The sequence below is a fragment of the Lontra canadensis genome, unplaced genomic scaffold (genome assembly GCF_010015895.1).
Source record: "Lontra canadensis isolate GAN:19392208 unplaced genomic scaffold, GSC_riverotter_1.0 scaffold41, whole genome shotgun sequence".
Taxonomy (NCBI): domain Eukaryota; kingdom Metazoa; phylum Chordata; class Mammalia; order Carnivora; family Mustelidae; genus Lontra; species Lontra canadensis.
The window spans coordinates 3,465,378-3,480,990 of record NW_022631035.1 but is presented as its reverse complement, the minus strand read 5'-3'; the positions used below and the strand labels follow the sequence as shown (position 1 = coordinate 3,480,990).

At 58.1% G+C, this 15,613-nt stretch overlaps 1 protein-coding gene across 1 annotated transcript; it reads right to left on the bottom strand.

Annotated features, from left to right (window-relative positions):
• Positions 1–3,211: 3,211 nt before the first annotated feature.
• Positions 3,212–5,869, bottom strand: SOCS3 (suppressor of cytokine signaling 3). The gene is made up of 2 exons (XM_032870484.1): positions 5,616–5,869; positions 3,212–4,993 (listed from the first exon to the last, which is right to left on the bottom strand). Exon 2 carries the CDS (start codon positions 4,903–4,905, stop codon positions 4,228–4,230), a length of 678 nt encoding a protein of 225 aa, XP_032726375.1. The 5' UTR covers positions 4,906–4,993; positions 5,616–5,869; the 3' UTR covers positions 3,212–4,227.
• Positions 5,870–15,613: the final 9,744 nt, after the last annotated feature.

The following is a 15,613-nucleotide window of genomic DNA, read 5'->3' as shown; positions in this document are numbered from 1 at the left end:
GGGACCCGGCGCGGGAAGGTGCGTCCGGGGCTGGCTCTTCCCACCCTCGACTTGGGTCTCCCCGATCCGCCCCGTGCAGGTGGTCCACCACCCCCCGGACTTCTGTCGGTGCTCGGACTCCCTCTGTGACTCTCTCCCCGTCTCTGCTCCTGGTACCCTGGCGGTGCCCCCTCCCGAATCTCCTCCCTCGTTCCTTAGACTAGGACTCAACGTGCAGGCTAATTTTCCATCTCCAGCTCCCCTGGCTGTGGCCTTCTCTCCCTCCTCGCGCAGAGCAGGCCTTAGGTTTCCCGTTCCTGGCTCTAGCTCATCCGGAGGCCTGCCCCAAAACAGCACCAACGGAGAAAGAATAGGGCCTCTTGGGGGCGGATTCAGAAGCCAGAAGCAGCATGATAGGTTGGGTTGCAGGGCCTGAAAGCAGCAAACTCCCCTTTCTGGGGGTCGGTCAGGGACCCCCAGCTATGCTCTTCTTAACCCCACTGAGGCGTGGGTGCCTGCTTAGACTTCTTAGCAAATCTGGGAACCAGGCACACTCCTCTGGCAGCCAGGTGAGAGCCCCCTGCCCTTAGGTCCCTGGGAGAGGGTGGGCTCTGTCCCCAAGAGGACTGAGAAGTACAGAAAGATTTTTGCAACAGGAGGGCAGGATGAGGAGGGAACACGGGAAGGAACACTGGGGAGTAGAGGGATGTAAGGGAGAGATTCTTGTCTCTCTTGCCACTATCTTGCTTTGTAAATGTAAGCAAATTGCTTTCCTTCTCTGGGACTCCGCTTCTTTGTCCGCAAAAGTAGAAGGCTGGTCTAGTTTGTGGTCTGAAAATGGAGAGACAAATAAAAGTGTGGGAAGAAGGATGGGAGGCAGGCATCAAGGGAAAGGAGTCTGGGGTCTTCCTGCCTCTGAGTTTAACCTCCGGGGTGGCCAGGACAAGGGCTCTCTCCTGAGGCAAAGAAGATCAAGCCCTTTCCATCAGCGCCCTGTGAATGCCAGGCATCCTTACTCAACAGCCTTCTGGGCCAAGGACTGGGACTTAGTGTGACCTAGGTTCCAAGGTTCCAGGGAGTCTGTCCTTCCAGCAGCTGTGCAGCTGTCTGCTGAAGGCCGATGGTGGCTGACTGGCTGGCAGACCCCTGCTCAGGGAAGAGTCTGCCTGGAGCTTCCCAGGCCCCACTGGGTCCTCTCACCTGACTTTGTGCTCTGGGAAGGTGAGCTTACCTGGGTCTGCATTCCCATTTCCAGAAGCAGTGGTCTCCCTCGAGTGGTTCCTACATGCTCTGTCCACTCAGTAGTCTCATGCCTAGCCTGGCCCTTTCTTGTCACTTTCCATTATTTCCCCCCAAAGTCTAGGAAATGGGAAAGAAACATGAGTTTATTTGCTCTTGGTTGCCTTTTGGACACAGATTCCTGGAGCAGCTTATGGTGGGGGGTGGCGGTGGGGAAGTGGGGGCGTGGGGGTGAGGCCTCCTGCATTTGTTTCAGGCATCTGAGGTTTGGGGGAAGTCCTGGGGGCCCCTGACTTGGGGATAACACTCATCTCTTCAGCTGTCAGGTTTGGGGCTTGGGGGGAGGAAGCATGGAAGAAAAATGTCACAGATAAAGTATTTTTTTATTTTGAGCACAACTGTAATGCTGGAACCCCAGAGTGGAGGTCCTCATCTGTTGACTTTGTGGGGAGATGTGCAGAGGGGCAGCCCTGGGCACATACTTAGTGCTTAGGGAGGCAGAGAGAGTTCATGGGCTCTGGAAACCAGATGCTCCCAGGTTCTAGTTCTGTGTCTTTACCCACATTCCCAAGTGGTGTGTCCGTGGGCAGGTTGCTTAACCTCCCTGAACCTGAGTGGCTGCCCCCCTCCCCAGGGGACAAATATTTACTGAGCACTGTTCTAGGCATCAGAAGTGACCAGCGTAATCCCCCAGCTCCCATGCTCCGTCGTGTCTGACAAATCGTCGGTGCTCACACCTGCCTTGTGGGGCTGGGAAGGTTAGCCGGATAGCCTCTAAGTGCCCAGAGGGTGGGAGCGACTAAAAATAGGCAAATAGATGGGTGCTGTCACCAGGAGGCCTGTGACTGGCCACCGCTCAGGAGGGGTGTCCCAGGAATTGAGGGAAGCTGGAGGCGCCGGGAGGCAGTGCCCGTGGGGATCACCCCTTCCCCCACTCCCATGAACCGGGCTGTGCTGAGGTCACGGGTCACCGCCAGGACCCCGGGAGTCTGGGCTTTCTCGGAACACCTCCTTGCCAAGCAGCAGAGCGCCTCTAATAGCCTGGAGTCTCTAAAAGCTTTGACCACAGCTCAGCTTATTCCCTGCAAACCCTTTGAAGGGCTTCCTTCGAACTTGCTTTGCATATTCTGGTCAGATCTGAATCAGACTAGCAGGAATTACCCCTCTCGGTAAAGCCGGGGTGGCTGCCTCGGCTTGTCAGTGACGTGGTGAAGCCGAGCCCGTCTCCACGGTGAGGGGCGCCCAGGACAGCGAGGGGGCAGAGCCCGCACCTCTGCGGCTCCCCCCACCCCACCCCTTGGATGCGGAGTTGGGGGCGGGTAGGGAGCAAGGCAGGAAAGGGGCCCGGAGGAAAAGGCTTCAGTCGGTTTTCATTAAAAAATAGTGCTCTTTATTATAAATTACTGAAATGTTTCTTTTTTGAGTATAAATATAAATATGTGCAAAGTTTGACTTCCACTGGCATCCTGTCGGGGTCTTCAAGCATCTCCTAACAGCCTCGAAGGCCTGGGTGGGGGAGGGGAGAGGGCTGGAGGTGGGATCTTTATAAAAGACAGAGTGATTGAGGCAGATTGTAAACATTATTAAAACAAACAAACAAAAAAACCAGGAAAAAGAAAACAAAAAACCTAAACCAAACACCCCAACACACAGCTGCCCCAGCCAGCCCAACACCTGACACAGAAAACTTTGTGTTTGTTTCATTTTTCCCCAAAAAGAACAGTTCCAGGTTAATTCCATCGCTGCTACATTCCGGTTAAATTTTCACTGATCAGTGCTATTACAGAGCTGGAGCAGCTGGGGTGGCGGGGCCCCAGTCTCTCCGTGACTTCCTGCCTGTGCCCTTCCCCCAGGGGAGGAGGGCCGTGGGACCTGGGGGCTCTGCCCTGCCAGAGCCCGGGCACGCGGAGGCACCTGTGGCCGGCCACTACCGAATGGGCTCGCATTCTTCCAGTGCGGGGCTGGAAGGCGTGGATCCCCACCCCCACTTCCACCTCCGCCCACCCCTCCCCCCACGCCCAGCGGCCAGCCCTCCGAGGATCCCTTGGCCTCTGTCGGGATTGGCTGAGTGTGTGGCTTCTTGTGTGCCAGTCCCTATCCATGGGACAGGGAGCATTTAAGGCAAATCTCCTAGCCAGACAGTCAGGAGGCACAAACTAGAATCCCTCATCTTCTCTGTCCGGAATCTGGGGTCAAAGATGGCTCATCTCCTCCATCTTCGACCCGCCCCAGGTGCCAGAAGGTAGAGCAGGGGTGGGGAAAAGAGTAACTGACCTGCCCACCCTTTCCGCTCCCAGTGCCACTTCCCCCTTAAAACGGGGGAAGGGCCCTGGGGTCCCGGGCACTAGATGGACTCTGCGACCTGTTTCTGGTGGCTGTCCCAGAGACGGGGACAGAACGGACCCCTTCAGGTCACCGCTTGCCCTTATCCCCCAAAGCCACGGGAGGAGCACACAGTCGCCCTCCTCACTTGGGGGTGGGCAGTGGGAGCGGCCAACGCCGCGGCCAGCCTGCAGCCCTGGGGCCCTGGGCGCCCTCTCCCGCACCCTTTCACAGGCCAGAGACCTGCTCGGGTTTAAAGCTACCTTTTAAACCAAATCAAAGAGCAAACAAGTTCCGTTGGAAAGTTTGAAGACTCCCCGGCAGTTCTCACTAGTTCAACACTCCCGCAGTGTCCCCTGTTTGGAAATGCAGGGGGAGTCGAGGAAGCGAAGAGCTGAGAAGAGAATCCACGGCTGTCGTCGCTGTCCCCACCGGGCCAGCGGACTCCTCCGGAGAAGCTGGAGTGGGGGCGGGGCGCTCAGGTGGCACTCCCCCTTCTCTCAAACACATTCCAGGTCCCGCCTGCCCCATTCTGCAGGGGGGAGGGCCGAAGGGAGGGGCCAGTCCGCCCCTCCGCTGGCTCGCCCAGAGCCGCAGGGCTCTCCTGGCCGGATTCTTGTGCTTGTGCCATGTGCCACGGAGGAGAGGGGACCCAGGCTCCTCGCCCCGACCCCTGTCCTTTGCTCTTTAAAGCGGGGCATCGTACTGGTCCAGGAATTCCCGAATGGGCCCAGGCAGCTGGGTGACTTTCTCATAGGAGTCCAGATGGCCATTGACCGTCTTCCGACAGAGATGCTGGAGAGTGGCCACGTTGGAGGAGAGGGGCCGGCTCAACACCAGGGGGATCTTCTCGCCGCCCGAGTAGATGTAATAGGCTCTCCTGGGGGGATTCCCGGGGAGCGGCTGGGATGGCGGCTGCTCCGGCACCTCAGAGGAGGGTTCGGTCGGTGGCGAGGGGAAGGAGGGGGCGCCGGGGGGCGGCATGTAGTGATGCACCAGCTTGAGCACGCAGTCGAAGCGGGGCACCGGCTGCGTGCTCCGGGGGTCGCTCTGCAGCGAGAAGCTGCCCCCCTCGCACTGGATGCGCAGGTTCTTGGTCCCCGACTGGGTCTTGACGCTGAGTGTGAAGAAGTGGCGCTGGTCCGAGCTGTCGCGGATGAGGAAGGTGCCGGCGGGCTCGGCGCTGAGCAGCAGGTTCGCCTCGCCGCCCGTCACGGCGCTCCAGTAGAAGCCGCTCTCCTGCAGCTTGCGGACTGCGTTCACCACCAGCTGGTACTCGCTCTTGGAGCTGAAGGTCTTGAGGCGCAGGCTGGTGTCCAGGGGGCGGCTCATCCCGGCGGCGGGAAACTTGCTGTGGGTGACCATGGCGCACGGAGCCAGCGTGGATCTGCGCGGCGGCGGCTGCAGCTGCTCGGCGGCCTCCGCACAGCGGCCGCTACCGCATCCCGGGGGGCTGTGGGGAGGAAGGGGCGCGCCGGGTGAGTGCCCGGAACCCTCCAGCGCGCCCTGCCCGCCCCGGCTCCCCAGCCTCCGCGGAGCGGCCGGGGCACCCCCTGCCCGGAGGGCCTCCCGCCTGAGCCCTTCCTCCCACTCGGGCACCCCGCGGAGCCCGCCCAGCCCCAGCCCCCCGCCCCCGCCCCCACCCCCGCCCGCGGGGTGGCCCCAGGCAGCCCCCTCCCCGGCGCGCACTGGGAGAACGCCGAGTGGGAAACTCGGGCGCGGAAGTTGGGTCTCCGGGAGCATGGCCGTGGAGGGGAGCGGGAGAAGGGCCCCCGGGACGCTCTGGGCGCCGCTCAGTCCGGTGGCCCCGGGCGGCGGGGACGGAGAGAGAAATCTGAGGCATTGGGGCGGTAGGGTGGGGAGGGGACAGGAGAAGCCCGAGGGCCCAGCCTGGGTCTTCCGGGAACCTGGGATCTCCGGCTTCCATCCGCTCTGGCCCCTACCTCTTCCCCTCCCTGCCGGGAATGACCAGGGAAGGGGAGGGGAAACCGGGAAAAGCTCCCGAGACTAGCTGGTCCCCCCCCACCCCGAACCCCCGCTCCCGCCCCGCTCCACGCCGCGCCCCTCCTTCCTACCTCGTCCCCAAACGAAGTCTCCGGCCTCGGGGCTGCGCCTCCTACGGTCCCCAAGGCGAGGCGGCGGCCAGCGGTGGCCCGCGCTGCGCCCAGATGTTGGCGGCCGTGAAGTCCACAAAGGGCCTCGCGCGCGCGTCCTTCGGGCTTCGCAGGGGCGCCCGCCCTGCCCCCTGCGCGTCCCCGGGCCGGCCGGCGGGGACGAGGCGAGGGGCCGCGGCGGGAGCTGGGCCGGAGCGGCGGCGCTGGCGGCGGCGGCTGCGCGGGAGTGTGAGTCGGAGCCGCCGCCGAGGCCGCGCTCGCGGGTATATACGCGGCCGCCGCGCCCCGCCCCCCCGATTCCTGGAACTGCGCGGCCGGCCTTCTTGTAATGTTTAGTCACTACTCGCAGCAATGAAAGGCTGCGCGGAGGGCGAAGGAGGGGCCGCGGGCGGCCGAGGGCGGGCCGCGAGCGGGACCAGGACCCGCCGAGACGCGCGCACAGACAAAGCGCGGCGCGAGGCGGCCCCGGCGGCCGGCGGGCGCGGCGCCAGCCCCGGCGGCGCGTTCCTGGCAGCGGCCCCTCCCCACCGCGCGCTCCGCCCCCAGCTTCTCATTCACACTTTCCCCCTCCCTTCTAAGAAGGCCGGTTTCTGGCAGAGGCGGGGGCCCCCGCTCCGGGAGCGCGCGGGCAGTTCCAGGAGGCCGAGCGGGAGAGGCTCCCGGCTCCCCTTCCCTTTTTCTCAGACCTCGCGGGGACACCCCCTCGCCCCCACCCGAGCCCGCCCGAGGTCCCGATCGAGGCCCCAGGAGGCCCGGGCCTGCCGCGAGGGAAGTGGGGACACCCCGAAGCCGGTCGGCGACACTGGGGCCGGACCCGGGAGCTGGAGCGGGGGTGGGGGTGGGGACCTGGGTCGTGTCCCCGAAGCGCAGCCGGGAGTCCGGGGATGGAGGGGACGCAGCCTGCGTGGCGGCTGTCCGGCCTCAGTCCTTCGGCCCACTGCCAGGCTCTTTGGCGACGCGGACAGGAGTGCCGCCTCCCGCCGCCGGAAAACCAGAGACCCACAGACAAGAACCGCTCTCACACGTCTGGGTCTCCAAACTTTCGGGGTGCGGTATGGGTCTGGCCAGGGGCTCCCTCCCGGCGGGACTGGTCCCAGGGCAAGCACCGGCCCCACCCCGCGCCCCACGTCCGCTAGAGGGCGCCCCGGGGTCTCCTGGGTAGCGGAGTGCGGAGCTGCTCCTCCCAGGCAGGGGAATGGAAACTGGAGGGGGCGGTGGGGAGGCTGGCTCCGGAGCTGGGGCGGGGGGACCTCACGGGGGACCCAGGAGAGTTCTCCTCGCAGCTGGAATTAGACCTGGGACTAAAGGTCCAGCAGCGGAGGATTTCCAGAAAACAGCTTTTCAGTTCAGCCCACTTCCAGATGGCCCAGAGCCGCCAAGAATGTGCCCCGCCCTCCCTACCTCGAGTGTGGGGGTCTGGGCCGGAGGTGGGGGCGGGTGAGGAGGTGCGTGCGGTGAATGATGGATTTGCTCCTGGTTCGGCCGGCATGGATGTGGGTGGCTTGGGCTAACCCCGGCCAGCTTGATGAAGGTTGGGAAGTTTTGCAATCCGTCCCCAAGCAGGCAGTGGGGACAGACCCCTGAGGACCAGATTAAATTCCACGGAAATCGTCACCTCTCGGTCCACAGGATGCCGTGGGCTTTGGGCTGTGCCCTCTTGCCAGATGCCACCCTGATGAAGAAAATGAGATGGAAAGGAAGGGAGAGAGGCTGACAACAGGCATCGTGGGCGTCTAGCCCACGGAGGCCTGGCTCCTTTGGTTCTCTGGGAGAGGGCCTGTCCATCACCTCTTTCCCTCACACCCGTCCGGACTCCGTGAGATTTGGGCAGGACACTTAGCTCTCTCTCTGGGACTCCGTTTGCCATGTGTAAAATAATCACAGTAACCTCTTCCCATCGGAGAGCTGAGATCACAGAGCTAGAAGAGATTCTGCACGCCGAAGTGTGCCAGAAACGGGAGGGATGGGGTCTTGTTCTTCCTCAGCTTCTGTTAGGAGAGGGGAGTAAGGACGAACTCTTCTTGTTATTTTTAGTTACTTCCACAGAGGGGGAAATGGATTTATTCAATGCATTTCTCAAATACTGGGCTCTGTGTACCAGGCATTATGCTACGTATTGAAATATAATGATGAATAAGACCAGGTCTTTGCCCTCAAGATGCTTGCAGGCTAATGAAATGGATCCCCCTGTCCCGAATCAGGAGTCTGTTCTTTCTCTTGTCCAGGAGAAGGACAAGAGGAGGCTGCGCCATGACCATACACTTCTGTCCTGAGCCTGTGGAGGACAAGAAGACTCACAAGGAAGAGCCCTCGAGTTAATGGATGAGAAAGTGCTTTGTAAATTATAATGCTCTGACACAAGTCAGGTTCATTCATCCAGTCCACAAACCTTCATTGAGTGCCTGCTGTTGCCAGGCACGGAGCAAAGTGCTGGGCAGACAGAAGCACTGGGTGAATCCTGCAAGGAGACAGGCGAGGCGAGAGACATGCCCCCCCCACCCCCGGCCGCCCTTCCCCTGCAGTGAAGACACCGAAAGAAAGGGGAGATTGTAACGATGACCCTAGGATACTGTAAGAGTTCATTTGTAGGGAGGGGATGCTGAAGGGGGAAAGATATGGAGGAGGAAACAGCCCTGGAACTCTGGGAATTCCAGTCTAGTTGGAGGCACTCATGCCTCTGAAGCAAGAACATGGTCCCCAAATGAGCCTGGGCTCTGCGGAGGACCCACAGCAAAGGCTGCATGTCTGCCGGCAAGCTGGGAATGGGGGAGGGGCTGAAAGGGGCTGTGAGGGGGGCTTGCAGTGGAGGAGGGCAAGCGGCACTTGTGGGGGCTATGCCCTCCTTACATACTGATTCTGGAGACTGAACTCCTGTCTAGACTCCACTAGCCAGTAGCTGTATGACTTCTGGTAATTTGCTTCCCCAGGAATGCCTCAGTTACCTGATTTGTAAAATGGGCTGATAATAGTAGCTACCTCACCTGGTTGTTGTAAGGATTAAATGAGCTAATGTGTGCAAATGCTTAGGATAATACCTTGGACATATTAAATGCTCAGTGCACGTTGGCTACTTTTTAAAAAAAAAATTTTAAATTTATTTTCAGCGTAACAGTATTCATTGTTTTTGCACCACACCCAGTGCTCCATGCAAAGGCTACTTTTTTTTTTTTAAAAACACTGGGTTGTCTGGACAGAGGAGGCATGACTGCCGCCCTGGCTGCTGGGGGATGGGTGTGGCCAGGAATGTCTTTCTGTTTTGGAGAGCTGTGTTATCTCCTGTGTAAGACACATTCCATGAAGCCACTTGTCTTCAAACGGATTAGCCAACTACCAAGTTTCCCTTCGGTTTTCTAATATCCCCGGGTTTCCAATGCCTTGGGATGATCCAAACTCAGCCAGTGTGTGTCTAAGGCCACCATCAGTGGTCACCACCCCCACTGACCTTTCATGGATCCCCAGACTGTCTCCAGAATGTTCCCCAGGCCTGGATCTTTGCATGTTCATTTCCTTCCGGGTGGAACTGCCTTCTACATTTTGGCTGGTTTCTACTTTTCCTTTAAGACTTGGCAGAGACTCAGTCCAAACTTCCAGAGGAGTCCTTTCCACGTTGACCAACATGCCCTGTGAGTGAGAACCTTGAAGAACCAGACTGTGGTCGGTTTATTCATCGAGCATTGAAAGTGCTCGATGAATCTTTTTTTTTTTAAGATTTATTTATTTATTATTTTAGAGGACGGAGGAGCAGAGGGAGAGAGAGAATCTCAATCAGACTCCCCACTGAGCACAGGGCCCCATGCAGGGCTCCATAATACGACCTGAGCCAAAACCAAGAGTTGGATGCTTAAACAACCAGGCCACCCAGGCGCCCCTCCATGAATCTTTTTTTTTTTTTAAAGATTTTATTTATTTATTTGACACAGAGAGAGAGAGATCACAATTAGACAGAGAGGCAGGCAGAGAGAGAGGAGGAAGCAGGTTCACTGCTGAGCAGAGAGCCCAATGCGGGGCTGGATCCCAGGACTCTGAGACCATGACCCGAGCCGAAGGCAGAGGCTTAACCCACTGAGCCACCCAGGTGCTCCACCCCCCTCCATGAATCTTTAAGAGATTGTTTTAATTCTTGTTTTCCATCATTTTCAGGTGCCACTGACTGCTTATTTCTAGAGTCGCGCTTTTAGTTTCTTCCTGCAGGACTTGGGAGCATCTGGAAGCTTCTGGAAGCATCTGGACGTCCCACGTGCCTTCGGTGGGGACTAATAAGCCCATTAATTTGAAGATAGAGTGAGGACTCCAGCTTTGCTGGAAAAATGGTAAAGGAGGCACTGGGCCAGTACAAGGGCACACCCCGGGAGACCCTCTTCCAGGCAAGAGAGATACCCGAAGCAGAGCCATCCCAGGGCCTTGTTGTCCCCCTCCCCCCGCGCCCCCCCCCCCCCCCCCCCCCCCCCGCCGCCTGCTGGGAGCTCCCTGGAGAAGAGCTCATCCAGTCTGGCCCCTCTGCCCCACCCCCCACCTGCTGTCTTCCTGGCTTTGGGATTTAGGAGACTCCTGCCTTCTAATCTCTTCCTTTGCAGAATTTCTACGAAGTCAGGATCCCATTTCCAGGCAAAGGTGCTTGGTCATAAAGATAATACAGATTCACTCAAGAGGGAGGGGAAGTACACAGTGGTTTCAGCTGCCTGTAGGGCCCCACTTACTCATGGTGAGTGACAGATGATGAGCTCTTTCCCAAACCTCGTAGATGGGAACTCTGGCGCCTGTGGGGTGGTCGTGGGACGTGATGTCCCGGCCTGGTGAACACAAGGTCCCATACTGGCCTAGACGCTCCTCTTGTCCTCTGGCCGGCCTGGGGGCGGGCTGTAAGGTTGCCATTGTTCAGAGGTATGGGTTAGGAGACTGGCCTCAGACCACAGGGTTGCTCAACCCCAGGCCCTCAGCCTCTCTCTGTCTTTGACCGGTGGGTTTCCGATGGCACAAGAGGGCGGCCTGGGTTGGCCTACCCGGTGGCTTTGTCTTGCTTATTCCGCATTGACGGCGCTCGGGTTACTTGACTAGGCCTGGGGATGGGAAAGAATCTGGTTCCTTCCCTCTGCAGCTTCTAGTCTAGCGCTGGTACTTAAGAGGGGCACAAGGCAGTAAGGCTTCTCCTCTTCTTGCCGCCCCCCGCCCCCCACTGCCACTTTTAAAGCTAATTTGAAGAGGATGTGGGGGGCCTGTCTCATCAGACCTCTTGGAAGCCATGTCCCCTGCTGTGGCCTGATGCATCTTGTTCCCTCCCCAGCGCAGCCCCTGTGGTCCTTGCTGGAGGAGGGCTAGGGCAGACATGATCTTCCGGTGTAGGGGGGAAAGGTCAAGGGAATCTCACCACAGGTGGACCCTACTCTCTCTCTCTCTGCTGCTTGTGACAATCCCCAGAGACAGGCCAGGGAAACCAAGACAATGGCCTGTGGCATTTGTTCCTGCTGGGAGGGGCAACAGAGCTAATGAAAAGGTTTGGGGCTCTCAGGGCTGGAGCCGTGGAGGAATTCTTTCAAGCCTGACATTCCAGGCCCAGCTGGCCTCTGGCATTTCCCAGAAAAAGTGCCGAGGGAGGGGAAAGAAAACACTTCGCCAACCCACCCACCCACTCACCCACCCTGCCTTTTCAGATTCCTTGTTCCCTCCGGGGCTTGGGCTGGGCCAGAACTCCAACCCCTGCCCCGGGGGGGCTCATTCTTCCCCCCCACAGAGGGGCCATGGGAGGGTGGTGGGTCAGTGGGGGAGACTTTAGGAGGGCGCAGAGGGTCTGAAGGGTGTGGGGTGCCTCTTGCGGGGAGGGAAGTTTTTTCCCACAGCTCTGCGAGGGATCCACGGCTGTTCCAAGTTCTGAGTTGGGGGCAGAGAGCCGGGCAGTTAGCTTCCAGCCGACTGTCTCTCTTGACCCCAAACCAACAAACCCTGCTCCATCTGGGGCTGGGATGGGACTCGCCTCCACTGGCCCTGCAGCAGCCACTGTGCCCGCGCCCGCACTCAGGAACAGACACCCAGGCAGCGGGCAGTTCTGGGAAGAGGCCGTGGTGAACCATCCGGGCTGCGACGCAAGTGAGGCCTGGCCCAGCGCCCAGAGCTAAAGTGGCAGTGCCCAGGAGAAGTACAGCCTGGGGAGGGGGGTGAGGAGTGAGGCTGGCTCCCGTGAGCTGTTGCCCTGGGCCCCAGACGCCCAAGGGCTGGTGGAGGACCCCTGGGTGCAAGGCCTACAGTAAACCAGGTGGCTGCCCCCCTCTCCGCCCCCACTCCCCTGCCTGGAGCAAGGCAGCTGGGAGCCCCTGATCCATGGGGTTCTGGGGTCAGGCGTTGCTCACCAACTCACTTGCGGATGCGTGGAGCATCTGAATTGAGAGCCCATGGCCTGTCCTAGGCTCCCTGCAGTAGCGAGATCCCCACAGGGACCTCCAGAATGCCCCGTCCAGGGGTGGGACAGCACTAGAAAGATCCTTGGCTCCCCCACATTGTGAAGCATGCACTGGCAGGCACTTTGTCAGGCACTGAGTCTTGGGCCAGTTCAAAGGGGAAATGATACACCCTCCCTCTGGCTCCCAAGGTCTGGAACCAGCCACAGGGGCAGAGAAGTGTGTTGGAAGGAGTGGGAGGTGGAGTACCTATCAGGGACGAGGTGAGGTTGAAAGCATGACGTCATTCCTTCCCACTTCTCCCTTTGCTCATGCTGCACTCAGGTGATTTCACACTGCATAGTTCAGAGTTCTCAACCTAGGTACACATACTGCCCCCTCCCCAGGATTTCATACGCCCCCTATATTTGTAAACAAAATGCTAGCAGCAGTCAAGATTTCTGGGTAGATGAGCCTACCCAGAGTCACTTCTTGCTCTGGAAAGACTTACTTTTACGAAACCACTCACTCGTTCATTCACTCGTTCCTTTAAGGGATAATTTATTGAGCACCTACTACGTGTCAGAGGTTGAGCAGGGTGCCCGGAATTTATCAGTCTGGGTCCTCATGAAGCTTAGATTCTTTCCAGAAGGACAAGATTTGGCCACAACTGATGTCATGATTAATTAATTTTGACTGTACGAGTGCTATAAAGGAAGTCCCGGGGAGGGGGGGGCGGTTCTGTGTGAGCATATGATGGGGAGACCGGATCTATCGGGAACAGGTGAGGGGATTCCCTGAGGAAGTGACACATGTAGGCTGATGGGAAGCTGAGGCCTGGAGGGGTCACCTGACCTGCCCAAGTTTCCCAGCTTGTGGGTGCCAGGTGCAAGCGGAGCCCGGGACCCTGCACACCACCTGTGCTGGCTTCTGCCGCTGAGCATCTTCTCTGCGGCTGCCTTCTTCTCTCTCCTCCCCACCTACTACAGGTTTTGGCTCCCTACTTCCGAGCTCCACCTGAGGCAGCTACAAGCAGACAGCATGACCATATCACACTCCCTTGAACCTCTGAGAAGTGGGTCAGGGACCTTCTCTGAATTTTGGAACTTCGAAACTTAGAAAGCATTTTGCAAAGAGGTAGTACAATCGAAAGTACAGACAGATGAACTGTGATCTTCTACTATTACCTTGTCCTCCCATGGTGCCTGGGACATTTTTTTATAGACCAAAGACACGCGTGAGGTGGTAAATTATAGGCTGAACACGACCCCATGCATTGGTTGGATTGCACAGAATTAAAAACAATTTTTTAAAAGATTATTTATTTACTAATTTATTTGAGAGAGAGAGAGAGAACACGCGCACAAGCAGGGGCAAAAGCAGAGGGAGAAGCAGATTCCCCACTGAGGAGGGACCCCGAGATGGGTCTTGATCCCAGAACCCTGAGATCATGACCTGAGCTGAAGGTAGGCACTTAACCCACTGAGCCACCCAGGCACCCCTAAAAAATTTTTTTGAGACAACGTTTAAAAATCTGGAAATTTCACATTCACATCTGAATTTGGGGCTTTCTTTGGAAAAATTGGATGATCTGGCATCACTGGGTCTACATTCTGGCAGGTCTCTCCTGGTCTTTTAGATGGGACCTGACCTCTCCAGCTCAGCACAGGGCCACCCCCAGGACTGGCCTCCCCTCCCTGCCAGGAGCTCCAGGCACTAAGGCAGCAACCCCACTGGGCCTCAGTCTTCCCACCTCCCCTCTCTAGGTTAAAGGGCAAGGAGAGCAATGGCCATTGGAGCGTTCACTTTGAGTATCTTTCCTAAATTCCACGTCACTGGAAATAAATCATGCCTGGTCCTGAGAGTCTCACCTGCTTGGGCCTGGTCTGATTTGGCCTCATCTCGTCAAGCCAGACCTGTCCCAAGCCTGCTTCACATCAAGCCGGACCTGTCCTGAGCCGGCTTCCCATGCCAGGCCCAGGGCACACTTAGCCTCTTGTTTCAATTTGTCCCCGGCGGCCAGGCAGGGAGTAGCCGGGCAGAGTGGGGTTCTGCCGGGGAGCTCCCTGCAGTTCGCCTTGGCTACCCAGGCCGGACCCAGACAGCCCGGGATTCCCTAGGGCAGAACTGGCCACGGGCCTCTGTGGTTCCCACCGCGAGGGACTGCTGCATCGGGAGGAGATGGGTAGCTCCGTGCTGGGGTGGCGTTGGCTGCTTGCCACGCCACAAGAGGCTGAGATTCCCCTGAAACTGAGGGCTACGTTTATCTCTCGCTAGCGACAGAGAAACAAACCAGCACGCTCTGCCCAGGAGGCATTTCCAGAAATTTGGGCCCTGGCTTCTTGTTCATAAAATGCCAGATGATCCCGGGTCTCTCTCTGGGGCACGAGGCCAGGAGCATGTTGAGCAAGAGGTATTTTGTTTTGCAGATGACAAGATTTTTGACGCTGAGAAGTTGAAATGATACATACGAGAACCTTGACCAGCTCCCCACCCTACCCTAGAAGTGGCTGGTTCGAGCTTCTGTGCTTGGCACATTTGTTTTCCACAACTTTTAGCTTCTCTGGGCCTCCCTCCGCAGCCCCCTGCCCTGCCCCCAGCCCCAGCCACCTAAGGTCCCCAGTGCAGGAAGACCTCATCTCATCCATGTTTGGGGCCTTGTGGGCCTGGCAGGCCTCCCACCTGCTCCCCAGCTCTGGCCACGGGAGAAGATGTCTTCTGAAGCACAAATTGGCAAACCATGATACATGGGCCGGCAGACTGGTTTTGTTGATAAAGGCTTATTGGAAATAGAGCCACGCACATCACCTTGCCATGTGCGTTCATTCAGCCGGGGTGGGCCGAGCCTGCTTCTGTTGGCAGGTCCTCCTGTTTGGGGTGCTCAGAGCACACAAGGTGCTGGGGCTTATGGCACGAGATGCACGGTAGGTAGTGGGGAGATGGGCAAAATGGGTGAAGGGGAGTGGGAGATACAGACTCCGCGTTATGGAATGGGTAAGTCATGGGGCTGAAAGGCATAGCATAGGGAGTACAGGGGATGGTATTTTAATAGTGTTGTAGGGTGCCAGGTGGTATCTAGACTTGTGGAGAGCAGGGCATAAGGTATAATGGAGAGGTCGAATCATTGTGTTGTACACCTACAACTAATGTAACCTTGTGTGCCAACTGTTCTTTGATAAACACACAAAACATTAAACCAATCAGTAAGATTAGATCACAGTAGGTAATAGGCAGAATAAATGGGACCATGAGGTGTTTGTAGGGGGAGCACTGAACTCAAATGGAGGAGAGGGGCTGGGGGGATATAGTTGCGAGCAGACAGAGCAATTAAGCCGAGATCACCAGGAGGCAACATGTGTGTGTGTGTGTGTGTGTGTGTGTGTTGGCGTGGGTGGGGGGGAACTTGAAGGATTGAGAAAAGGTAGGCTGGTGAGGCTGGGCAGTGACTCAGTGGAGGAATGGAGGCAGAGCCCCCAAGGCTGGCTTCATCCTGTCCTCATCCCTAAGCTACTTTCCCTATTAAACCAGACTGAGCCCCTCTGAAGCAGCATATCAGGCCCCCCAACAAACTGACCGAGTTTCTCATCACCG

Excerpts from the sequence above, each read along its gene's own strand:
- SOCS3 (XM_032870484.1), bottom strand. The coding sequence starts at position 4,905 with ATGGTCACCCACAGCAAGTTTCCCGCCGCCGGGATGAGCCGCCCCCTG.